The sequence below is a fragment of the Diadema antillarum genome, unplaced genomic scaffold (genome assembly GCF_040938485.1).
Source record: "Diadema antillarum isolate AM-2024a unplaced genomic scaffold, OU_Dant_1.0 scf00000016, whole genome shotgun sequence".
NCBI classification, from domain to species: Eukaryota; Metazoa; Echinodermata; class Echinoidea; order Diadematoida; family Diadematidae; genus Diadema; species Diadema antillarum.
In genome coordinates, this window is record NW_027270905.1 from 952,905 (window position 1) to 980,108 (window position 27,204).

A 27,204-nucleotide genomic window follows, 5' to 3' on the forward strand; every position below is an offset into this window, starting at 1 on the left:
ATATCGGGTGGTGTACGTCGAAATGATTATGATCACATGCTCACCACCTATGAAGAGTTTCAATGCAAAAAAAAAAAAAGATAAATGTCATTTTCAAAGTTTTGAATGTAAAGTCATCATGAAATAGAAAAAATTTAATTCTTCCAGTGATACTGCACTCGGTATATAACAAGAAATAATCATGTTTTCCATATACGATTGTATAATCAAACTTATCACATACATACTGTTTAAATAACTTTCTTTGTTTTCATCAGTTTCAATCTCAAATATCTCAAGTTGATAAAAATGGATGCATCGTTTTTGTTTGCTTGTTTCTTTTTTCTTTTAAACTCTTCATGTTAATTGCTGCAAAAATAGATGGGATCTGATGGGTTTATCTCGGGCAAGTGTGTGTGTGTGTGTGTGTGTGTGTGTGTGTGTATGTATGTATGTATGTCTCTGTCTCTGTTTGTGTGTGTGTGGGGGGGGGGGGGTCACACTCGAAAACTTTACGTGCTGGCCTGAGATTTCAGGAGCGCGCGCAACAAAGCTACTTCTTCCCCGACTGCTCGCTCTTGAAGGTCTCACACCGTGACGGTTTGGGGGAGGCTAGAGGGGGAGAGAGGGAGGGAGAGATTGGAGCTCGCTTTACGGTGAAAAGATCGGGCGCCCTCTTCGAGGGAACGCCGTGTCGCCATTTGCCGCGAACGAGATCGATGTCGCCTGGTATTAGATACGTCATTGGATCTCAAAGTAACAATGGGTGTTTCATACAAACAGGCAGACCTACAGATGTTTTTTGGAGCATACATTTTTCGTGCGCTCTAATCAAACTACTCCCTTTCCTTTTTCCCTTCCTCCACAGTCATTCTTTAAATGTTTGAATGTTTTTTTCCCCGAATTTGGTCGTGGTACTTTACGTGAAGAATCGCTTGGGAAATTTTCATGATTAAGATTTACTCGAGTTACTCGCTGGGCGCACACCTTTGCGGTATACCATTCTTAGCTTGTCCATTGCCAGAGAGACTGGAGTAAATACTGTGCCGAAATGGACTTTGCAGAAAACAACCACTGCCCCGGGCTTGACAGTGAGCGTCACGCCATAGCTGACCACGAATCTTTCGGATACGAGTATGCGACCCTGCATCGCAAAATCACCGAAAAGTCGCCAGACGTAGATTTTTAGTTAAGGACAGACTCTGAAACAGCAGCCCCTAAGCTTTGAAATGATATCGTATATAATTCATCACAAATGTACTTTTCAAACCCATCTACATAGTTGAAAGAGAGTATACACATCTACTTTGGAAAAGTGTTTACAGAGAAAAGAGGCCATGAAGTTTAGTATCTAGTCAAGTGCGTAATGCCACCAAGCTTTCCCTTTGCAATGAATGGAACGAAGAGCGGGGTATAAAACTCCATGGCGGCCACTATGAAGGGACTATCAAACTAAACTAAACTAAATAAAGAAGCTAAAATTAAAATGTCTAGACGACTTGAACAAGAATACACCCCACTCATTTTATACCCACAATGGTGACATCTCATAAGGCCTGGCTCTTCTACTCTAAAACCTCCTTTTATAAAATCTAATAACATTTTTTTTTGTAAAATGTAAAAAAAAAAAGTAATGAAAAGAACATCGACACCGCCTTCTTGTTATGTTAATGTTAAAATGTTTATGTTTATGTTTATGTTTATGTTTATGTTTATGTTTGTGTCTATGTCTATGTTTAGGTTTATGTTTACGTTTATGTTTATGTTTTTTATGTTAATGTTTATGTTGAATAGATTGCAGCCGTCAAGGAAGTACCAGGGGTAGGGTGGGCGTGGTTTGGTGCCTGGAGTGATGCAACCATGACGAGGGTCGGAATGCTCAGAGCGTTAAGCAGGCCGCTTTAAATGCAGCACACCAAGACTAAAACACTGCTCCCGTTACAAGAATGTTTTTCAGCAAAGAGGATTTATTTTCCCATTTCTGTCTTTCTCTCTTTCTTCCTTTCTTTTCTTTTCTGGGTTCGGGGGGGGGGGGGTGGGGCTGGTGAAGGCAGAAAGGAAAAGGCAAGCAAAAGGATAAGTAGGCTTTTCTTCTTCTTCTTCTTTTCTTGAGAGAAGTCAAGCCGACACGGACAAATACCAGCAGGAAAGGTTTTCAACCGTTCATGTGGCTAATTTCTTTCCGCTGTGGCAAGACAAGCACCCCACCCCTACTCCCCCAAAACGAGAAGAAATACAAAGCAAAGTAAAAAATACATCAGACATTAACGAGGCGAACCTCTTTCCGAAGAAAACAGACGTCTACCCTCCCCATGAACCCGACTACAGTGCATCTCCAGAGATTGGCGTATGTCACCTTTTCCTCCTTTTTTAGTTATACCCCGCCTTGGAGCCTTGCCGAAAAAAAAAACCCTGGCTAGAATATCTGTTTTATTGTTACATGTTTTGAATCTCTGCAACCAATGTCTGTCTGTTTGCCAATCTGTCGGTCTGTCTGTCTGTCTGTCTGTCTGTCTGTCTGTCTATCTGTCTCTCTCTCTCTCTCTCTGTCTCGCTCTCGAGGAGAAAAGGAAAGAAAAAAAAAACATTGATTGAGACTGTAACAGGATCTCGCTGTTCTCTATATTCCTGTCTAATCAACTTTTCGCTCTCTTTTTTTTGATGGTGGAGGGACTGCGTTCTGGTCGTGTGTGAGTGTGTGTGTGGGGGGGGGGGGGGGCATGGGGGAAGTATGGTTGTTAGGTTGTGTGTGAAGTCAAAGAAAGTCAATATTGTCTATCGTTCGAAGGTTTGCTTGAAACTGTCTGCTGATACGGAACCCTTATTCGATATAGATTATTAATGATAATGATGATAATAATAAGAATAGTAAAAATGATAATAATGCCATATTTATAAAGCGCATATCACAAAAGAAAAATCAATGTCTCCCTGCACATTAAAGAAAGGAAAATATCGCAGCAAAGGAAAATGGACATGAGATATTATAACATACAGTAATATATACCTTGCATAAAAGTCATACCAGATTTCTGCTTACTTTCAGCGTCCTGTTAAATAATTCAGTGATTATAAAGCTAGTGTGTATTTCAAGAATATTCTGTAAGCTTACACGCGAGAGAGTATATAGAGTAATGTTGCTGATGAAGATCGGGCAGCAATAAATCAGAAAAAAAAAATCAGAAAAAAATCACTCAAAGATATCACTTTCTCTGCAACACATTTACTATTCTTTAATTTAATTACAAGTTATCTATTTGTTTTCTTTCTTTTGTTTATAAATGATGAAGGCCCTCTCTTCAAATGCTGTGACGAAGAACCCAAGTTGAATAAAAAAAGAAAAACTCTCTGTATAACCATTCCACTAGCCCCATCATTTTACGTTGTTGATTTCGGCATGTTTGTTACTTTTATAGTCCATATAGTCCGTAAAGTCCTTTTCCGTCCGTATGCTAGTATTTTTTTTTAGACCACCACCCAACCACGCCCTTTTGCTCTCTAAACGATCACTATAAATACACTGAATTAACCCGTTCCCTGCCATATTTGAAATTGATGTCGTGCATTACATAGGGAGCCCCCTCCCCACCAGGTTACCACAGGCAGTAAGTTAAAACTCAGCGTGTCCAATGATAATATTATTACTGCTGAGTGCTTTTGAACACAGATACAGGCGAGACGTTTCAAGTACTCTTTCAACAGCTTGTGGTGTGATGGGTTATTGACGCTTGCACACACCAGTGTGTCGCAACAAACGGATGTGCATGTGTCGATCGATATGGCGGAGTAAAAAAAAAATCGATTCACATTATATCTAACAGTAAACTTAGACCACGCTGTGTGATGGTATTTGATTGCATACTTACGTAACACCGACAGTTATACTGCCTTGGGTATATGACGGAGAATTGTAATAGTCTAGACGGGACTTCGTATTCACCAAGGTGTGTACAGGCTGTGTACAATGTGCGGTTTTTTTTTTCAGTCTAAGGTTATAGACATAGTATAAAACAAATTTGGCAGAAATTATGCTAGTAAATCTTGGTCGACGAAGCGGACTATATGAGTTTGTGAGTGAATTGTTGTTTTCGCTTTTCACACACACACACACACACACACACACACACACACACATATATAATATATATATATACATACATGAAAAACAAAAGAGTAAAGCAATGTTGCCTCAAGCATTACAATGTATTTTACCATATAGATATAATATTCTCAAATGTAAAACTGCAAATGATACTTTGTGTACGTTTTGTTCCAAAACAGGATATTTTAGTCTTGTTCTTTTGGAGTGTCGAAGAGTGTCTTTGTTTTAGAAAAAAAAAATATTATTGCATACATTCAGTTTACTTTCAGAGAAACATCTTTGTAAAATGAGATGGTATTGAACATTGGAGTGGAATGAAAGGTCCAAATGCAACGAACATAAAAACAATTTTGATTATATGTCACTATGCAATCTACAAACAGTACATAATACATTCATTTCAAGGGCATGCATTCAATACTTTCAAAATATGCATTACAAAATGTAATTTCAGAAATGAAATATATATTGTTTGAAAATGTTCTAATATCATATGACACACAGTAAGAATATTAACCGATGAAGATTGTGTACCGTTTTGTGTATATGTATCTATTCAATCATGTCAATCGTAAACGAAATTTGATTTGATGTATTTTTGGAAATAAATAATTAAATACATCGGCAAAGGAATTATACACACATATATATATAGAGAGAGAGAAAAAAAGAGTGAGGGTGAATGATGGTCGTGAGGAGACCGTGGGAAAAACATTTCAACTGTTTTTTGTTTTCCTATTTTTTTATTTTTTTTTTTGCCGTTGAATAATTATGACTCGGTTTACAAACCGTTCTACCAATGCGTGTTGATGTGCATAAGACGAGGGAGGGGAGCATTTACAAGATTTCCATCACAATTTCCTAGTGTCGTTGGTGTTTTTTTTCTCTCTCTCTCTTTCTCTTTCAATCTGGTCTTTCTCTTGCTTGGGGGAGGGGATTAACATCCATTTTTATATGGATGCGATTTTGTCAGGGATACAGCTATACGCATCAGATCGTATTTCTATGAATGTAAATCGAGATTTGAAGTGAACACAGACCATTCAAACAAGTATGCATGGTACCCACTATTCACGAATGTACGAACAATGAATATTAAAGCAAGAAGTAAGTTTGTATTAGAACGTTGATTATTTTTGTTTGGAATTATTCGCACAGATGCTGAGTTGGTTAATATCATGACTTCCCAAAATAAAAACACCGTGATACCAGTCCGAGAAATATTTTCAGCTTAATTCATTATCAACAGTTCAAAATCTTATCAAAATCAATATTTTATTTTGTCTTTTGGGATAGAAAGAAATGAACAAAATTGACGAAGCCAAGTTTTGGTTTCGTCTTTGAATAATCAATCTACCAGAAAACTGCATTGTGTTTTTGTCTCTTTGACTAACCATAGAAAAAACCCCAGCTTGATATTCTAGCAAAAGGAACACTAGATACATCTTTAATGTCTTATCTTTACCAGCCATATGACAATGCATGTGAGAACTGCCCATACAGTCACAGAACTAAATATTTGGAAAAAAAAGCAACGGTGATATTGGTTTTTCAAACAATAATGCCTTTACGAAGGAGAATAAATGTAAAGAGACGGTATCACTGAGAATCGTTTAGTCTTTAATATATTTGAATGTCGGACAGATAATATCATAACTTTATTTTGCTGCCGATGAAAAAATATCTGGTTTATCAATCGCAAGAAAACTCGTCACACAAAGCACCATGTTTGTTTGCAAATACACCTTGCCCAACTAATTAGGTACTAAGGATTTGACGACGAGACTGGATAAATAGTGCGTAGCAAATGGGGAAAATTTCAGCTTATTCAGGCAAGGAAAAACAACAACAACGCTACTAAATGGCTTTTTGATTAACGCGAAAATGTGTTATAAATGGGCTTTTAGCCCCAATGCCTCTCGCCATGTTGCGTGAGTCATTTACATTAAATTTCTCTCTCTTTGCTTCCACACGCACAGTGTGGAAATCGATTTTTAAGTCTCGTTCTGGGCCCCCCAAACTTCCTGACCACCACGTGTAGACATCACATTGCTCTCTTCATTCCACCCCTCCTCATCTCCCGAGCCCCCCGTCTTGTATTACCCCACGTGCGTTATCAACCATTACCATCGCACACGGGGGGCAGATCCATGCCTCTGATTAGACAACATGTATTCCTCGCGAGAAAAAGCAATCTAAATGCAGAGGGTTATTTATAAGGGAAGTCTTCTTGGTTAGTGAAACCTAATACAAAGATTAACTCGTAGACATTCCCTGAAATACTCATTGTTCAGAATTACAATACGGAGGTAATCCCTAATGTATTTTCGCCTTTTTTTGCATCAATGAACAGAGTACTCCTCAGTAAATACGAACTAAATTTAACTTCTCTCTTTTTTTTTTAGTCATTTTCCCCGTACAAGAATCACGCTGTCCGGTCGTCATCAACTTCATGTATCTATAGTGAAAGTTAAGCGTTCAGAATGCATACAGTGAGAAAATTTGTTGGCGAATGTGAGAGCAAGCAAAGTTGGATAGCCGAAAGTCAGTTGAGTGCACTGATTTCATGATGCATGAGTTCCACTTCGCCACTAGTTGTCGCCTTTCTAGATTTTACGTGTACTCTCTCCGTTTTTTATTTTGTTTTTGTTTTCTCGATTCTGCAAACACTGGCCTTAACCGGCAATATAATTACCCCGCTAATAGATGTTACATTACTAATGCATGTTAATTGAAATTTCGAATAATGATGATAAAAAAAGAAAATCTAGGTGAGACGTGACGACCTCGAGCGATTGACTCGCAGATTTACATCCATGCGAAATGAGTGCAACATCTACCTAAGATGGCTTATGCGTCAACGGGGGTACCCACGATACCACGGGCAGAAATACGCCATAATAACCAGAGCGCGTATAACGTAAAATTGTGCAATAGCTCAGCGGTAGGTGGTAGTCGAGCACACACACAACACACCACGCCATTCACGATCCCCCTTACGAAAAGGTCCAAGGACAGATTCTGCATCGAACGCGTTGGGTGCAACACGCGACGCATTAGGCAATATTACCGCTGAACCACTGTGCAATGATAGCGACCGGTATTAAGTAATTTCACGATGATTAGCGATTTGAGTGGTAGCAGAGTGCCAGAGTACCAGTTAGGCCTGTTTGGATTATTAAAAAAAAAATCCTCGAATACACCGATCATGAAGTGATCACTTGACAGTCTCGGTATAGAGACGTCTGTCTTTTGCACGTCAAATATATACGGGTCAGTTTTTCGCTATGACTAATTCAAACATTGCTTTCGGCAATTCAGTTTGATGAACGCGGACAAAGGGCAAGCTGACATTCTCTGAAACTCTTTGCTCTATCTCCCTTTTACTACCGATCTATATCCTTCAACAAAGGAGGGTGTACACCGTGATCAACATTGTCACCATTTTGGGAGTCTCCTATAGTCATAGACATCATACTAAATTCCATATGGGTATGACGTTTTGCCTTAATTAACGCCTTCTTATGCCTTTCCCTTTGTGCCAAGATGCACTACCTTGGCATACTGAATCATTTTCTATTCCTTAGTTTTATCTATAGATAATCATCCCTTAATGTCACAATCCTTGCAATTCTTGCATCTGCGCTCTTCAAATATGCCGTTCTGAGGTATCATCAAATAAGTGTTATAGAAATCAAGCAGACATTCCCCCTCCTCCTCCTCCTCCTCTTCTTTCTCCTCCTCCTCTTCCTTTTCTTCTTCCTCTCCTTTCATCTATCATCGTATATGTCTGATTTATTGGAGAAAGAATCCTTTTTGTACATGCCCCATCCTCCAACCTTGTTTTCCCCAAATCTTTACTAGTGTGTACAATGTCAGCGCCGGTCAGACGCCATGGTTATTCCGTAATGTGTGTGTAGGGCGTGTGGAAGGGGCTAATATCTGATAAATATCCGTTTGCTCTGGTGCCAACGGCATCGTTGACTCGGGTCTTGACAAGAGTGAAGAGCCCCGATTCGTAAACACGGGCATTACAATACCCAATGTTTACACGCCCCGTGCCAAGGTGTGTACGTACTTGAACGATAGGAAAGAGCAGCTCTCAATATTAATGCGCACACGATCTATGATAACACCAGCACCCACTAGAGAACGCAGTATACCTTCACATATAATGCATTTTCTTGCATTTTTGTCCTTCTTATCATAGCTCATGTACGAAATTTGCCAACGGCAAAGCTAGACAGACGCATCAAGTTGAGGAGAATGCTGTGATTGAAGTTGTACACCTCGGACATGCCATGTATATCTTACGGTGAATGGGACTCGAGAGAGATCGCAAACCTGCTCCCTAGCATTTTAACAGCGACCCAGTTTATCTCCTTCTGCCGACAGTCGGTCATTGATGCAACAGCCAAACGACTATTTTTGCACACCGACAGTGCACGGCTGCAATCTCATCAATGAGAGTTCTACATAAACACCGCCGCATTGCATTGTTCGATGTGAAAACAGATGAACCGTTATTTATCCCACTTTTATTGGACTATAATGTGTGTGCCGCTGTGTAGTGCGGTCGTGCAAACCATTCCTGTTGTACCACTACGGATTTCCGTTTTCTTCACGCTATTCACCTCGCGTGCAATTAATCTGTGCCAGGTCTCCCATTCCGCAGGGGCACAGTCCTTCATCTACTCCCTTTAATTTTGCTTAAAAGCTGTCATTCTTTCAAGATTACGCGCCTGTCTTCCGCTTTGCCAGATTAACCTTTTATCAGGAAACACTGGCTGGTATAAAGTAATCACGTCAAAATAACACACTTTCTACGAAGGCCAAATCGAACGCTGCTTCGTACTCCATTTGCTTATTAAACACCAACCAAGAACGAATACAATACTGTTCCCTTTTTGCCATCTGATTGGAGGTAAAGGCCAATCCGGAGGTGGGAACACACGATTTCACTCCAATCAAAATGTTTGTAACATTATCTGCACAGTCATATGCTGGTCCCTGTTCCTACACGTTAAATAATCATTGCACTGGCAAGCTGGTATCATATTAATGTGCGTTTATACGTCTATTCGTGACACACAATACTGTACCCCAAGTCAGTCATTATGACAAGACCAAGCAGAGTCTGTTGTCTTGTGTCCCATTTTGTGGTGGATTAAAACGCCGGTTTTACGAATATCATTTTGTTACAAATGTGTGTAGATAGTATGTCTCACACATGTTGGTGCACTGTTCTTCAGTCTCTCGAATGGACCCTTTTTTCAGAATTTGTAGCCGTTTTTCACAACAACGTATTCCTTTTCCAATCAGAACGTTCACATAATGCAACTTCTAGCGTCAATGAATACGTCCTCCCCAATTCAACAATAACGGGAAAGCCTTGATTCGTTAAGAAAGAGGAGTTTGGAACAGAAGAAAACAAAACTAAAAACTTTCAGTATAGTGACCACTGGAATAGAGCGTGCCCCATCCAACCCTGGGGAGTCCTGTCTGAAACAAGACTTCACACTATCGTCTAACCCCTATTGTGTCAGAGCTGTTTTTATTCTTTCAATATCATTCCAAGGAAAATGTGAATACAACCTGCGGAGCCTATAAGCCTTCTGTGGGTTTTAACAATTGTTATTCTCTGCTCTGGTCCGTTTGAAAGAAACGTCAATATTGCCATTGAAAGGATCCTCAGCTGCTCATTATTCTAAGTCTTAACTGTACATAGCTGTCGTGTTTTTTTCCGCTTTTTTTTTTCTTACTCTCTCAAAACGAGTGCGATTCACGTTTCGAAATCATTCATCAGTTTGAAATGGATTTTACCTTAAGCCAAGACTTACAGATTATGATCTCAGAAACATGTGTTTGTGAATGTATATGTGTGTGTTTGTGTGTCTTGCATTACAAGTATGATTCAGACACAGATACCAGCAAATTCTGATCTACCTCTACTGCGCTATAAATACATGTATGATAAATATATGTTTAGTATATACATGTATATTAAATACACACGGGTGTACACACGGCCATTCGAGGTACCAAGCGAGTAAGTATGTCTATATCATGCGTTCATATAAAGGGGCACGGTTGTGTTTTTATCCGTTTTCTTTTAACATTATAAGGGTTCCGAGTAGTTGCCACAGTGCCACTAGTTCTTTATTCACCTGGGACCATGTTTATTCATGAATATATTCTATATCTGATACATGGCGAAAGCACATCTGACGTTTATGTACGTTTGCTAAACGGAAAAGTGACAAGCTGGGTAGCGTCCCAGTCCATCAAAGAGACTCCATTTGGAGCGTAATGGATGCTATTTTGCGTCGACAAAGTGATGAAAAATGGCTGGCGAGCACTTAAATACACGTATCCCAGGTACTAACAGCACGTGTACAACTCGGGAGAACGATGGATGAAGGAGAAGAGTCAGAGAGGAAAAAAAAGAGAGGAAAAAAGTCAGAGCTAATCAAATTAATGCAAATTCAGAGGCCCTGACTTGGCTAGTCGTGTACTGAAGCAGCAATTTGTTTCGAGATATGGGCGAGCGGAAGAGGACAAACAGCGGACCGTATCTAATAGCCTGCTGTATTTGTGGTCAGTATTACGACGGTAATTGTCTATTAAAATGTTTGTCTATCACCTGCTTCCCACTGAATTCGCCCTGACCTTTCGTGTGTGTGTGTTGGTTAATATACCTCCCTATACATTCTTAAACCACCTTGCTGCATGTTAAAGGTAACATTTTGTGCGTGGAAGCTGCAATATTTTGGACACGATCAAATGACTTCTTTTATAAGTCTGAAACATCATTTTGACATAAACGGATTATCATGACACCTACCTCGGGATTCTGGCATCACGTTTTTTCTTAATATCTGCGTATAATCCACGTTACTAAACTCGTCAAAGCCGTGGTTGGAAAAGTTCATAGGCCCCTGGAGTTGGAGCCCTTTGTACACTGCTCCCATTATGAAAAATGGGTCCTCCATCCCTTTGTCGTTCTTATGGTACAACATGACTCCCCTGGTCCAGTGATATTTTTCCCATATTTCATAGACAAATCGGCCCAGGTGTACATGCGGCGGCATAAAATTGATTATCATGCGAGCTTGGTGGTAGGTGAAGGCCTGAGCTCCGACAGTGATAAGCGGGATATTCCATCGTTTGGCAAAGCGCGACACCGGTGCGACCGGGTACTCACACACGGGTCCGAAGTATGCATACACTTTCTTGTCGAATTTCACCTCCATTTCGGCGGCCTGGAATTGTGTGTTCTCCAAATCGCACTTGGTGTCCTCAATCTGCACGGTAATATTCCTTCCAGGAAGGTATTCCCTCTTGACTTTTTCGGTAGCGATGCGGATGGCGGGCACCACCATCTCAAGATGGTAAGGGTAGTGTCGGCCTGGTGGTAGCCAGTTCGGTGTATTCCCCTGCTGGGTGGGCAGAAAGTACGTCGGCAACATGACACCCCATGCTAACTGCTTGTGCCCCTCTTTCACCATCTTGCAACTGATGTTCTCCATGAACACGACAAATATGACACATAAAGGCAGAAATCGGAGAAGACCTCCGGTGCGGAATCCTTTTAAGCCTCCCATGGTAAGAAGATAGTGTTGCCAGTACAATCACGGAAAGCCGAGTGAAGCGCACGACGCCTGACCACCTACCGTCGTCCGACCGTCTCTTCGCCTAAATGACATATGATGAGCCGAGCGTACGACAACCACTACTACACAGAGAGATAGCTCCGAATCGAGCTGCTGCTGGTGATATGACGAGGAACCAAACTTGGGTTAATTACCACGTGTGTTGGTGCGCTGCGCCGGTCACGGAGTGAAAAAGTGAACTGTGAAATGCTGGCGTCTCACCCCTTTTGTCTCAAATTAGTCAGTCGCACGAGAATATTCAATTGGTATCGACTTCTGGAGACCGAATCCCCTCTCTGAACGCAATGTCTGTGCACTCACGGAGTCCATTGGACCAGTGACACGCGCGGTAGTACATTTTCGTCAGCGGCGTTTGATACGGAATTGGTAGCGAGAGCAAGCGAGAATGCATGCGACGTGCGCCGATCCTCTTGGTACAAATAACAACCAAGGAAAATAATTAATACTCTCTAGGGGGAAAAAAATACTAACTCCAATAAATTGGGCGCTAAAGTAATCGGCGTGCTGTGTAAGTCGCATATCTGACAATTCTGACGGTGTTTTGTTGAAAGGAATGATCGCAAGTCTTGTAACCCCTCCAAAGGATCCTTGAAGTACTTGAACGTATTAACACCTCTGCGTAGAAGCCAAAGTGGTTCAATTTTGTCCTGCACACAAACCCACGGTAATATAAGGATATTATGATCTATCCCACGCATTCCTCCGGTGTCCGACAGGTAGTGAACCGAACTGGCGTAACGCTGGTATTCTGTTATCATTGTTCAAGTGATGTTGACTAAAGTTCCTGACACCTGACCTTAAGTTGTACTTTAGTCGCTGTCATGTTGACATTGACTCTCTCGGGGAGGGGGGGGGGGGGGAGGGGATATTATGGATTTTCACCTAAGGTTGACCAGTCAAAGTCAAAGAATAAGATATCAATGATAAATAATTATCATTCTGTGCTCTTCATCTCCACGATCATCTTGTTGATAATTGTATATTTAAATATCTGCAGTTTGTTTACCCTTTGTTCAAAACTGTGCCGTCTCCTATGGTCATAATAGCGTGACGGGATGTTGTGTGTGTATAACGGTGTAATATTCAAAGCGAAGTATACTCTCTCCGTTTCATTTTATAGCGGCGCCCGATGGAGAAATTTGTCATCGTTTGTGGGAGCTCCGTCGCAATTTCCTCGTCGTTGTTTGCACTAACCTGTCTCACAATGTCTATTTGACTTAAACGTTCCCGAAGGATTTTGAATAGAGCTAATCAAGGTGCCCTCAATTTTCTTCAAGCGGTATGAATGCTAGGCGAAAGAAGCCCCCTTTTCCGCCCTTTTTAGCCACGTTCAAAAAACCCATAAAACGACGCACCCAGCACTGACAACCGAAATAAGTAAGCGTGTGTGTGTGTATGTGTGCGTCTGTATGTGTACGCCGTGCGCGTGCTGTCTGTATACGGGGGTTATGATGCGGGTGATAAATTGCTCCTTATTCGTAAGGACAATGGTCGTTGATATACATCACATATTTCAGATACCATTGCTGCTTTAAAACGACTCGACTTCTGATACACTTGTGTTGTGTTGTGTTGTCAGTCAGCCAAAGGAAGAGGTGATCGCGACCTCATTTCACGTGTCACAAACAGGACATAGATATTCTACCCTCCCCTCCGGTCTCCCGCTTTTTTTTTTAAATCTTTCATTTCAAAATTGACGATTTCATTAAATCGCTCAGAATCTCTTTGGCCGCGATCGTGATTTGATATCATCCAATAAAACTTCGCTAGCGCTCGGACTGGCGGAGGTTTTCTCCAGACTCTCACTTGCTGTCACCAGTCTAGGGCTTGACCAGCAACCCCCCCCCCCTTTCCTCTATCTCCCCTCTCTCTCTCAGGTATACGTCTTCGATCTCTTAACTCTTCTCCACCCCGCAGTTGAAATGCCAGCTTTTCATTCACACATCCGATCTTCACCTGTCATGCCATGATTGATATTTGGGGGAAGCAGCCTCTTCACGTGTCGAGCTCTGTCAACATGCTCTCGGTAGTACCAAGACTGATAGAGACTTTCCTCCCCTCCACCTTTCTCTTTCTTTTCCTCTTCATGTTAAACCAGTGGCCTTCTCAACGAATTCATCGGATACGCAGAAGCATTACTTGGTGATCTAGGGTTAAATATTCACTCCGATTACTCTCTCCATTGATGAAACATTATGTCACACTGCTGAGTGCTATACAAACTATTCATCATTTCAAAATGATAAGTGGTACTAGAAACAAGACTGTGCAGACGACTTTTTAAATTCACTTCACTGAATAATTATTATCGTCCTAGCCTGTCATACAGCCAAGGGCCAGGCGTGACAAATGGTTTCTTGTTTCTGTACTTGCATGCTCGTCCTTGAAGACTTAAAAAAAAAGAAAAAAAAAAGAAAAATGCGTTTATGGCTATGCTATGAAACCTAGTGTGAAACCGATACACATGTCTACCGATCTCTCATCATAAATTGTCTTTCACTAAGTATCTATCTATCGACCAAGCTAGCTTCCTGTGACTGTCTGTATGTATGATCTATCTATCTATCTTTCTATCTATCTATCTCTATCTATCTATCTATCTATCTATCTATCTATCTATCTATCTATCTATCTATCTATCTATCTATCAAACTGTGAGTGAGTGTCCATGTCTATGCTTCTATATTTGTCTCGAAATTTCTCCAGTTTGCCATTCATTCTTTTTTTCCCCTCTCTTTCTCCCTCTCTTATTTTCACTGAGCTGCACGTAAGAGAACGACCGAAAGTTAAACATGTACTATACTCAGACTGGGCTATAAGCGTTCGACCGAAAGGGGGCGCATGACCACTGAGGCCATCGAGAAAACCTGAAGTCGGCTGCCGCTTTCCCTTCACGAATCACTTTTGTATCAGCAGCGCCGCAACAGCAGTCCACACTAACGCTGTTACTGTCACTGACATTGTTTTTGAGACCATACCTCCACCACAACTTTTGCTGCTCTAACTATTCAGGGTCAAAGAGGAATGGATTTTACAAACAAATTATTTAACGATTCTCAAAAATGATTCCCTGTAAATGATAGGCAAAAAATATCGTAGTCATAATTATAACAACATCCTTTATTCAGAAAACTAACCGTAGGAATAATAACGTTCAAATAAGCCAACCTAGCACACAATAGTGTATATCTATGTTTCCATGATTGAGTTCAAGACAAAGAAAGACAATAATAAAATATACGATTGCAATTTGCTATATTAGAGATTAGAATCGACCACAGTGTACACACCTATAACAACCTTATAAAAAAAAATCACATTAGCCATGGCAAGGATGGAATAATCCCTTGGAGCAGTTTTGAATCAAACGAATAATACAATCAACCAAAAATCAGTATCATTAAGACAAAGTGTGCGCGTTCCCATGTGTGCATTACCAGTGATTAACTAGCAATTGATATGTCACGGTAGAAGAGCATTTTGTGCACGCTGCCCTGAAAGTCTGAACCACGGGCGATGTAATGCAAGGGACATTACATTTTGGTATATACCTGTAGTTGGGGTTTTTCCCCAATTATCTTTATGTGTTTGTTTGGGTTTTTTTTTTTTGCTTTGTTTTTTCGTGTCCAACAAGTTTTTGGTTTGTTTCTTTGTTTCTTTTATTTTGAGGGGGTTCCGTTGTGGAGAAATTGGGTGGATGTTCGGAAGGGGTGTGTAGCTGTACCTGTTCCCCCACAGTTTTGCGGCCCATGCGATTTGCACAGGAGATCGTCTGACTTAGACGAAGAAACACATGAAAACCAACGAGCCACTTCAAAATCCTGCTTTTTCTCCACACAATCTATTTCCCCGACCACCTCGTAAAGAGGTGCTTTTGGGCAACAGAGAGTTAATTTGCGTTTAATCCTTTTGTTGGCCTATACACAATTCCTTTTATTGCTTCTGTCTATTCCCGAGAGAGCGCGCTGAGTATTCCTGAATCTCAATGGCCGCTTGACTCGACACAATACAGGACGAGTCCAGTGTTGGAATAAAAAGATCTCACCCCGACCGACGACGAGGCATCTGTTTGCAAAAGTAATTTGCAGTGAAAGGAACAACAGATCGAGAGTTTGCCAAACCCGGCATTCATTGTTCCTTTGATTTTAAACACGGAATCCGAGCATGCAGCGCCTAGCTGCTCTAAACATATTGCTTACAACGAGTGTCATATCACACAAATGTTTACAGAGCAAACAAGCAAACTGTAGATTCCACAATGTGAAATGATTATTGATTTATCGATTAGCTGTGTGAACATACGACAGACATCGATACAGGGACGAAATCATACCGCCTCGCTTTCGCGACCTCGCAGATTCCGGCTGTATAGCGCAAATGATGCAAGTTAGATTACGCAGTGTCACTATATGAGACAGAGAAGCAAAACACGACTCAACATGGTGACTTTTTTTTGTCCCGTTTTCCACAACTTAACACACAGAGGCAATAACCGAAGGAAGAATGCCCTCTTGCAGCAAGCCACAGAAATTAGGTGATTGGAAATTCAACCCTCATGCGGAGAGAAAGAGAAAGAGAAGGAGAGCGAAAGTGAAGAAGTATTGGGGTGATTCGTGGCTAGGAGTGAGGCTTTATCATACTAGGTATTGCTTCGGGCGCACACGAAGTTGATGCTGTCATGATTCGGTTAGGCAAACAGCAGAGATGTGATGCCACTGACCTTGGTGTAAAGCAACACGAGGATGGCGAGGGGATGGCGACGGGCAGTGTTAATGCGTGGGCCAACAAAGACAACAGCATTACTCAGCTCTCCTCGCCAGTACGATATTTTGAACTTCATCAGACTTCCGCTACAACGGTATCACATGTTTCCCACAAATATCATAATGTCAACAATTTGTGGGGCATTTTTTTTTTTTTTAACTGAGCTATAGATCAATGCCCTGGCACTGCCAAAGAGCCATTAGTATGTCGTCCTGAACTTCAGTTCGTAAGACATTCGATCTTGTTATACCATGAGCATTCACATAATTTGGAATTCGCTATTTACTGAGTCCCTTTTCGAGAAGCACTGCTTCTTCATTGTTTCTTTTTATAGTTATTAGTTATCTATTAGTTTTTTTAGTTATTAAAAGAAGAGATTTTTCAGTTTCTTGTTATTATTGTTTGACTTGTAGATTTATAACAGAATGCAATTTGTGGAAAATTTGGTAAATGAAATGAAATGTTAAGTATCTGCAAATACATGTGAATAAGCTATTATGGCTCACTTTTGCATTGTTAAAATTTCTTCCAGACTTTGTGCATTGTGACATAATGGAAATCATGATTATGCACTCGTTTTGTGTTTGCATTTTAGAATAATTACTGATGGTGAATGATCATTGAATCGTGTTGCTTTGAGGTTATGGAATCTAAGAGTTACATCAGCCGTGCACTGTGGAGAGATTGTGGTGAACCTCAAAACGAATGGCGAGATGGCAATTTCCGCTTCGATTTACAAAAATGCTTACGACGTCTTAAGGGCGTCTGATCAGTCTTAGTCAGAACCATTCAGTCTTGGAAGTTTACCGACCTTATGTTATGAAGAACATGAAGAAACACGTGTATTTTCAAATTTTTACACTCGGTAAATGGCGTTAGATAACTACAGGCCCATTATTTTCATTACTGGCAGGAAGGTCATGTTTACGTATATAGCAGTTACACAAACATTCTTGTTTAATTCAATAGAAAGAGAGAGTTAGTGTGTGTGTGTGTGTGTGTGTGTGTGTGTGTGTGTGTGTGTGTGTGTGTGTGTGTGTGTGTGTGTGTGAGGGGGGGGGGAATGAAAGAGGAAGAGATTCTGTCATTGAGACAACATGGCGCAGTTTTCCCGTGATAGTATCCCTTAATATTTCCTGCGTGCAGAGTTGATTTTAGCGTTCTGCAGATCTAGAAGTGGCAAGGGTGTGTTCCAGAGACGTATTACATTTGTCAGTTCATACAGCGCGGCACTCTCCGATCCAACTTCATATCATATAATTCTGCGGGTCAGATCTACAATGAACCCTGATACATCCACAGACGCGAGAGATACACTGATAGCTATGATATTACGTCTGATGAGGTGTGGGTAGTCTTGCACCCCAGCTGGGCTTCCGTCTGCATACTCAAACTTAATCATATTAAAGCTCAATCAGAGCATATCAAGATAACAATTAAAGTAAAGCCATGAAAGCTATAAGACGAGCACGTCACTATCGCAGAAGCCAAGACTGCGTCTGTTTTTATTCACTTCTTTTTCTCTCTGCAAAAGGCGTCGTTTTGAGAAGCTCATGAAACAAGCTCATCTCAACCCAACTTGAATTTATATGATTATACTTCATGTCTCTACACTCTTCACTTGTACGGATGACACACCGGGAAATGGCATTCCATTAGTTACTTTTGTAGGAAAATATATATGCTAAGTGGATGAAAACCCACGCGGAGAAATAACTCATCCCCGTGATAACGTGTAGAACCAAACGGATGATTGTCAGTTGATATCCTTTCTCTTACACAGGATAAATGAAGAGCTAAAGCAAAATCTTCCTCGAAATTGCAATCATGTAAATTTCATTTTGTTTTATAAAAGGGGGGACAATAATTATTGAGTTTAAATGGCTATCCGAAGTTGGTTTCTCTCTTTCGATGACTCCGTCTACGTAGGACATAAACAACAAGAACCACATTTAGGTATCGTAGAATAAATTTGTAATTCAGGATCAACAAGGTTTCACACTCAGCCAGTAAAGCCTGCTTGATTCGTCTCATCAAAGCCCTGCCTTTTAATTCATCCTAACTTGAAAACCAGTGTGTGTGTGGATAAAACACTGGACGGAAAATGAATCTTATGCATTAAAAACAGCCAAACAGGAGGGGGAAATATTGGGTGGCTGATAGATTCAGAGAGTTAAAAGTGTGAATGAGGTAAAATCAACGTTTTTCTTGACTGACGCATTTAAGTGAACTTTAGTAAACGCGCACCCTATAATTGTCATACATGAAGACCGATCGCCTGCGTATTGTTACATATGAAAATTCGTGTTGCTTTTTCTGCTTCTGTGTGCGCGTGTGTATGTGTGTGTTTGTGTGTGTCTGTGTGTATTTCTGTCAGTCTCTCTGTTCATATCCTTCATACCATGTCAAGAATACACAACAGCGACTTGTTAACAGTGGTTGATGAATTATCCGGGTATTCTGCAAATCACCAAAAATACATGTATATTTTAGTATCTGTATCTATGCCACCAGCTTCCAAGGGCAATTCGTAAGCGATACCTGAGGTATTGTTTTTTTCTAACGGGAATATTGTAAAAAAAACAGGAAAAAGAAACAAAACAGACAAAAAAATGATAATGATAACCTCTTTGAACGTTTCCATAGTGATGGAACGTTTGCTGGTGGGTGGTGTCACGGTACACCATGTATTCTATCTCACATGTGAGTGTGGTCTGGAAGGCCATGCTTACCAATTAAAGGAGTTACTCATACCTCCTTACGTCGAGATCGAGTATGTCCTTTTGAGGACCACAATCACATTAAAGAAAGAATACACGATGTTACAGTATGAACTCATCTACCCCCAATAATAACCTCCGCCGGTATTCCAGACTAACCTTTTCATCTCGACGCATGTTTTACGTTTAATTGAGTGATGCAAGTTATTGCATTGGTTTTAACCAATCAATTTCCTTTGAATCTTTGCCACACTAACATTGACTAAGATCTCCTAATCTTATCACCACAAGAAAAACAAAATAGTGTATAGTCAGTCCAACCCCGTTTTCTCTTCAATTTAATCATTTAATGAGCATATTGGACAGACGGCAGTAGTAAATTTCCTAAATGAGCATAAATAGTTAATGCTCATTATAAAGACAAATAATCATTGGTGAGTCAATAACATTCCTCATGAACATTACACGGGTTAACGCTTATGATAAAAACAAATTAATGAGTCAATAACATTCCTCATGAACATTACACACCGCCAAATGAGACGAATGTCACGTACGGCGTTGGGCGTAGGACTGCTAACTGAAATCGACATTAATGGAATTTCAGTCAACATAAACTTCAAGGTACCATTTTATGAAAGTTGTCTGCCCTGACACGTTGTCAGTCTGACAATTTCAGCAAAACGCTCGGTTTTACTATGGTAATCAGTCTCTGACAACTACTCTCATAAAACGGTGCCCTGTTCTTTTCATCCTCTCACACACGCGCGCGCGCGCGCGCGCACACACACACACACACACACACACACACGCACACCTCTCTCTCCGTTGGGATTGTTCATACCTTGCATAATACATACATGCACAAGCACACACACACACACACACACACACACACACACACACACACGCCATGCACTCACGCATTCCAGCACAGCGATCATTGTGCTGCTACGACCTTGATTCTATATTCATGGATGAGGAATTAGCCTGACACAACGCCTAAAGTGATTGTTACATTGTTTTCGCCTAAATTGTCCCATCATCCTTTCCTGATTTTGCGATTGAAACTGCAATATTGATGACTGTCAGGTCACGTACTGGGCAAGCATATCGTTTTCAGGGCCATGAAACGGCGTCAATATTAAACCTTGGGACATAAAAATAATGCTACTCGAAAGTTAGCGGTATGTGTGTGGGTGTGTGTGTGTGTGTGTGTATGTGCGTGTGTGTGTAGCAGGAGCATTGAAAACAACATCCGGGAGACCTTCGAGAAAGCCTAATTTCGTGAACCAAGTAGCTCAACGCGAAACGGGAACTCACAGCTGGAAGGACAGTGATGGCCCGGTGAGGAAATTGCCGCTACATCGCGAAGATGAAGCGGTACAAAAGAAACCAGGAAATGCACTAATAGCTGTGAAACTAATCGCCTCCACGCTAAAATATTCTGACATAATCGTTTGAGGCCAGTATATGTAAAACAACAACTTACAGAACCTGACTTAGAGAAATTAAAAAGAAAGAGAGAAAAGCACTTTGGAACATTTCTGAGGTAGGACACCAGTCCTGTGGAGGTATAAGGAACTGAGACGAGGTACTGTTTGAAGGCACCGTAATAGTTGGCGTCCTAAAATCCAGCCCAAAGAATTGTCGTACCGATATTCTGCAGTGTCGCTTGAAGAGGCCAATACTGCGTGATAATTTATCAGTTATGATGCTAATCTTTCTCCATTAGGCCATTAGACGTATGAACGGCTGATTGCCCATCATAATTATGCCAGGACCTTTTGATCACGAGACATTCTTTCCAAATCATGCGTGTAGGAAAATGATTTATATCATGTTTATACTCACATGATCTTCGATTTCGCATTGGATACCAGAATAATACATATCGCATGGCAACAGCGCATCAGATTTGCGATTTGAATTTGTCATGGTATAGTTGTTTTTAATTGCTGATTCTAATAAGCCTTCTACGCAACGGTGCAAAATGTCGTAAAGAGCCCATCATGGTTTATAAGCATTGTCAAAAATTCCAACCGTTATCGGTCCATTAATTGCCATGAAACGACTGGAATTTAGACGAAGGTCCGGCTATAAGGTATAGAGCGTTTCTGTTGTGAATGGATGGTCACGCGTGTTTCTTGGGAGCTGTGAGCAAATCGTGTGTACACAACAAAGTCAATCAAACAGACTTCCTTGCTAACCTTGAAATGCAATAAATAAGGAAGGACATTCTGAATGCAGCTCAAGACTCTCTCGTCGAGGACAGATCCATTCGCTGATAGGATGTAACACGGTACGAAGAGATGGGATCACCAACATGCAAAGATATGAGATCTATTCAGTCACCGTTACACCGTTCGGAGGAAGCGGCATCGCATGCAATCGCGTATTGCGTTCGCACGAACTAATTCAAAGGGGTTGACACTGAATGCTATATGGCTCAGTGCTCTGATGTGGTAACTCTGTTTTTGTTTCAGTTTGATACTATGTTCTTCTCGGCTCTGGAAGTCAATCTCAACGAACTGCCAACCTTATATAGTCCGGAAAGGAGTCACGGAGAGGAAGGAGGAACCATTCCCCCCCCCCCCAAAAAAAAAAGAGAAAGAAAGAAAGAAAAAAAAAGATGAATTGAAACGATCTGTCCCCTAGCCGAGTAGGATCTCTACAGAGATAACACCACTGAGATCAATTGATTCTTGACAAGACAATACATTTACCATTATGCTCTCATTTCAGCATGACAATCGAGATCATCGAATAAAAAACAAACCAAAACGAAAACAAAAACCTCTAAATAATTCTAGATCTTTTTCCCCTTTTTTATTTGCTGTCTGTCTGCGCAATAATCTACATCCTTAATATAAACATATTTGAATATATATATACTGTATATATATATATATATATATATATGTATATGTATATATATATATATATATATATATATATATATATATATATATATATATATATATATATACATTATAATGTGTGCATACATTTCATTACCCAGCTATGTAAACACGTACAGTACTAAAATAGCCGGTCACCATGTTTGTAGTAACAGTCGAACACGCTACACGAGTTGGATGCGTGTATGCCGCGATTAGAAACATGTCCTTTACGTGACAATTGAACATTGTCGTCTTCATCAACGACGTATAATTTCCAAGCGAAGAATTTATTTGTTTCATCCCAAATTTGCGTCATCTGCAACGAGTCACGTAGCGAAGGCAACGGATTGAGGAAGTTTTATGCAGATAAAATCATGAAGGGGCATATAGAATATACAATGGTACGAAAAATGAAAAGATCTTACATACTTATTAGTTTGTACTTGACACGCGACGCCACAGATCGCATAATCTTTAATCTTGAAAAAAAAAAGGAAAAGCCAGACAAACGGAATGGTATCGGTATGTTAGAAAAAAATTGGACCTAAACTACTTTAGTAGATGAAGCGATACGAAAATTCAAAGTTACAAAGGGTTTAATGAATCAGGGACATCAAAGCAAAACACATAGTTATTTTAAGCCAGTCACATGAAGTAATGACGTCATGGCTGCACCAGTTTCACATTGACGTGCATAGAATCTTCACTGAATATCTTTTTTTTTAAGGTGAAAACAAAAGGGCATATTCAACCTATATCCTTCTCATCCATATTTGACGAATGTAAATGCTAAAGCAGATAAATGTCACTTTCTTGAAGTCATTTTTTAAAAATAAGGTTGTCATAATATAGAGAAAAATAAAATCTTTTAAATAATACTTCCCTTATTTCAAAACAATTTCAAAAAGAGAATTATTTCTGTAGATAAATCAAAATTATTACAAATAGATATTTTAATCATTTTCTTTATTTTCGGTAGGTTAGATCCGAGATACTTAAGGGCTTTTTACACTTGTGTTTCTTAACCCCGGACTTTCTCTGACCCAGGACTATCGTTAGTCCCGTACCAATTTTTTCAGCTTTTTACACTCGCCAATTAGTCCCGTACTATCTCTTGTCCGGGGCTAAGGAGAAAACTTACCTTTTTACACTCGTATTTCTTAGCCCCGGACTTTCCAAACCACATGAATATTCATAATTACGCTGTGTACTGTACACGTACACGCATGCACCGGCAGCACTTGATTACCTCGTTTCTGATTGGTCAGTGAGGGTCGGACTTCGCCTCCTTCGCTTAGCCCAGGATTATTTTTTCGTTCTGTTTACACTCACTTGCTTGGCACCGCAATTGCGGTGCTAGCACCGCAATTGCGGTGCTAACCCCTGCTAATTTGCAGGGCCAGATAGTACCGTACTATCGGTGGGGCTAGCCCATAGAGATATCATATACTAAGAACACTAGAGGGCGGACTCCGTAAAATCCCTGTGACCGATAGAAGGAGGCGTTCGCCATTTTGGTCCGGGCAAATTTCGACTAGCGACCGTACCGATAACGTGTAGCGCTAGCGGAGCATGCAGGGAGATCGACGACGGGATGCAACGGCAGTAGGCTAGCATCTATGCCAAGGTCTCCATCGGAGTTTGGAAATCGAAAATGTTCTTAAATTCGCAAATTCTACTTAAAGTAGCATAGATCTATGTTGCAAAATGCCTGGTTCATGCGCTGCTTTTGGATGTAGAAACAGGAGAAAAGAAGGGGAGCGGAGTTTCCTTTCACAAGTAACTAAAATTACATTTATAGTGTGTGTTAAACAGATTGATTCAAGACAAAAAAAAAGAAAAAGAAAAGAAAAGGTCTTGCAAAATTCTTCGTCAGGGGCACTCCGCCCTCCCTCAGCTATTCTCGATCTATTGCTACTATATACTGTTGTAGATAGCTACTACAGTACATAACTATATGCACCACCGGGTCGGCGGAACGGGGGGGGGGGGGGGGCATTTGCCCCATTTCCAAAATAAAAAAACTCCCCTTCTAAGTGCCCTATTTGGCCCTTGAGCCCCCCCCCCAAAAAAAAAAAAAAAAAAAAAAAAAAAAGAAAATCGTTCCTCCACCCTTTGCTATAGTTCACGATGGTGATAGTGTGAGAAAAGCTCAGAATACGTAATATATGCCTGGTGACAGGACATATTATGCTCCGGCATTCATATCTTTCTGAAAATAGAATTTAGCATCATGGGTCTGATTGGGCGTTTGGTTCAAGGCAGGGTGAGGATTAGGATTAGGGTTAGGTGTTATGATTTGGGTTAGGGTTTATGTAAGCTTCAACATTAGCATTTCGAGCTTGGAACAAATAAATTGAATTGAATTGAATTGAACTGAATTGAATTGAACATAATATGTCATGGAACCAATATGCCTACACGTACTTATAAAAAAAAAATGAAATACAATGAAACACTCGTATACACAGATACGAATGCAGTCCCCTCATACAGAAAAAATATAATTGCAAAAAAAAAAATTAAAAAAAATGACGCAGTATACTGTATCACAAGGGGCATCCGGCTGTCTAGAGACCAAGAGAACCCTTTGTATTGCATGGACCATGGTCGTGTTTTGGTCGGCTTGAAAGTATTACCTCGTTGGGAATAAAGTAAAATTTTGTTTGATTTTCATTTTCCTTACCACTCATAATAAGAGATTGCTAGCAACTTAAATTTTTGAGTTGTTTCCTTCTCTCATCTCCGACCCCCTCATCTTCTTGCTGAAAGTCAATACGTGTTTGAACGCTTGTTGTATACGTGTTCACGTGTCCACCACTACTGCGCTGCCCGCGCCATGCCCCAATCTGTGCCGTCTTAAAAAAAAAACGCTGCCCGGACGCGATGTTTGTTTTTGCCCGGACAAAGATGGCGCGCGGCCTCTTCATCTCGGCACACGAGCACTGCGTACGCGCCACACGCAGTCCGCGCTCTAGTATATTATTATACATCTCTATGGGCTAGCCCACTTTGGCAAAAACGAGTGTAAACAGAAAGTGGGCTAAGGATAGTCCCGTACCAACGGTGGGGCTAAGGCCCCCCCTTAGCCCCACCGTTGGTCCGGGGCTAAGCAAAAATTTACAAGTGTAAAAAGCCCTTTAATCGACAAGAATGGATATCTGTTTTGGTATTTACACTCTTTATTTGTTGTGTTGCAATAACCCTAAAATAATGAATTCTGGAGGGGGGAAGATAGTAATTGCATGACATATATATTACATATATATATATATATATATATATATATATATATGTGTGTGTGTGTGTGTATGTGTGTGTGTGTGTGTGTGTGTGTGTGTGTGTATGTGTGTGTGTGTGTTCAAACGTGTGCGTATCAGCTTATTTGCATACTATCATTATTTGGTTGGGACCAATATCACTATTTCTTTTTAAAGACATGCGAATCTATGCAATTCCACAATTTTCTCTGTAATACTTTCAAGTCCAATTCTGATGGCATTTCTACCATTCTTCACTTCTGGATTTACACTATTTATGAAAGAAAATTGAATATGATGTTTGGTTTCAACCTAAAGCCAGACAGAAAAAAACAAAATCATAACGCTTCATAATCTCTACAGCTGCAGTAATTGGGAGCAGCAAGATTGCTACACCGCTTTCAAAGTTCAATAAAATGTATTACCTAGTCACGTGCGGAATAATTTCTATAAGTTTTTTTTGTTTGTTCCACTATCTGTCTTGGAATAAAAAAACAACAAACACCAAAAATATGTTCTTTATCATTTGTTGTTTTTTCCCCTTTTAATGATAATCTATGGGGTTTCTTTTTTGGCAGAGTACATACAGATAAAAGCGAAATGTGGATCCGACAAATTGAAAAACTAAACTAACCGACCGTGAGCACTCTATCATGTCTATTGCTCTGAGGAAAAATTTATTGCGTCAGAGGAATTGAACAATCTCGTATAATGCGCCTCTCTCTTCTTTTTTTTTTCTCTCTCTCCATCTCCCCTCTCCCTATCTTTTTTTCTCACTCTGTCTTTCTTTCTCTCTCGCAATTTCATTGGGGGTATGAAGCGGTCTTTAATTTCCTGTCACCCAAAAGAGAGTAAACTAGAGCAGAAAGCTTCTTTTTTGGATCATCTCGCCAAACATGGCGTTGTTGTCGGAAATAGGGATGTATCATCACGAAGGCTGACCGGGGAGTCAGTGGCATGGTTCTTTGTTTGTTTGGTTTTTCCCTTCAAAGACTGAGTAGCAAGTCTTTATTGGCCAACCTGCCTGTTTATGGAATTCTCTCAAGGCAAAGTGCTTGTATTAGAGTAGTAAAAAAGAAAATTCTGTTTAATTTCAGAGTAGGCCTACACACAATTAACCCTTCACTCTCTTTCTCTCCTCGATCTGTCCTCTATTACTATGTCTTCTTTTTTTTTTACTGTCTTTTCCTTATGCCTTCATTCTTCTCTTTTTTTCTTAACTCATTGCACGCTTTGGGTGCCAATTCGCACAGAAAACCTCATAAAGTTGTACGCACTGCCCTAATCCCTGGTACAAAAAGGGTTAACTGTTACAAAAGCTACTAAACTACCGGTTCTAGCGCCATTTCTGCGGTGCGGTACTGCCACAGTGCCTACATTACAGCTACTTTTATCTATTTTGATTCTACTTTCAGTAGCATGACTATTTCTCCCTCTGCACCGTCATCACTGCTACAACTAGCACTTATTAGAAGAATTTCTATACTACCAATAGCATTCTCAACTGGTAATGATGTTACTTTTGGCGGTATTTCTAGTAATAACATCTTTATTTGCCCTGAATAAAAGAGTGATTGATTTGAAGTTGTACTATTTTTTTTTCTCAATCTATAAGAATATTATCGTTAGCAACATAATATCATGATGTTATCAAATATGGCGATGGCACTCCCATGTGTACCGCGGTCCGCGCTGTCAAATACACTGCGGTGGCAGTATGTCATTATAATGTGTCAACGACTCATTGAAAGCATTCAGCGGAACGCAGATGTGTCGGGGCGTCAAGACAGAAATCGCGACATG

At 40.4% G+C, this 27,204-nt stretch overlaps 1 protein-coding gene across 2 annotated transcripts in view; it reads right to left on the reverse strand.

The window, feature by feature from the left end:
• Nucleotides 1-27,204, reverse strand: part of LOC139725213 (atrial natriuretic peptide receptor 1-like) — a 457,948-nt gene that overhangs the window by 283,609 nt on the left and 147,135 nt on the right. Inside the window, exon 1 of one of the 2 annotated variants that reach the window (XM_071636314.1) lies at nucleotides 10,926-12,246. The exons of the other annotated variant lie outside the window; for it this stretch is intronic. Coding sequence (XP_071492415.1) covers nucleotides 10,926-11,685 — 760 coding nt within the window. The 5' untranslated portion in view covers nucleotides 11,686-12,246. Of the gene's footprint in view, nucleotides 1-10,925; nucleotides 12,247-27,204 lie in introns of those variants that run through there. 2 annotated transcript variants of the gene reach the window in all.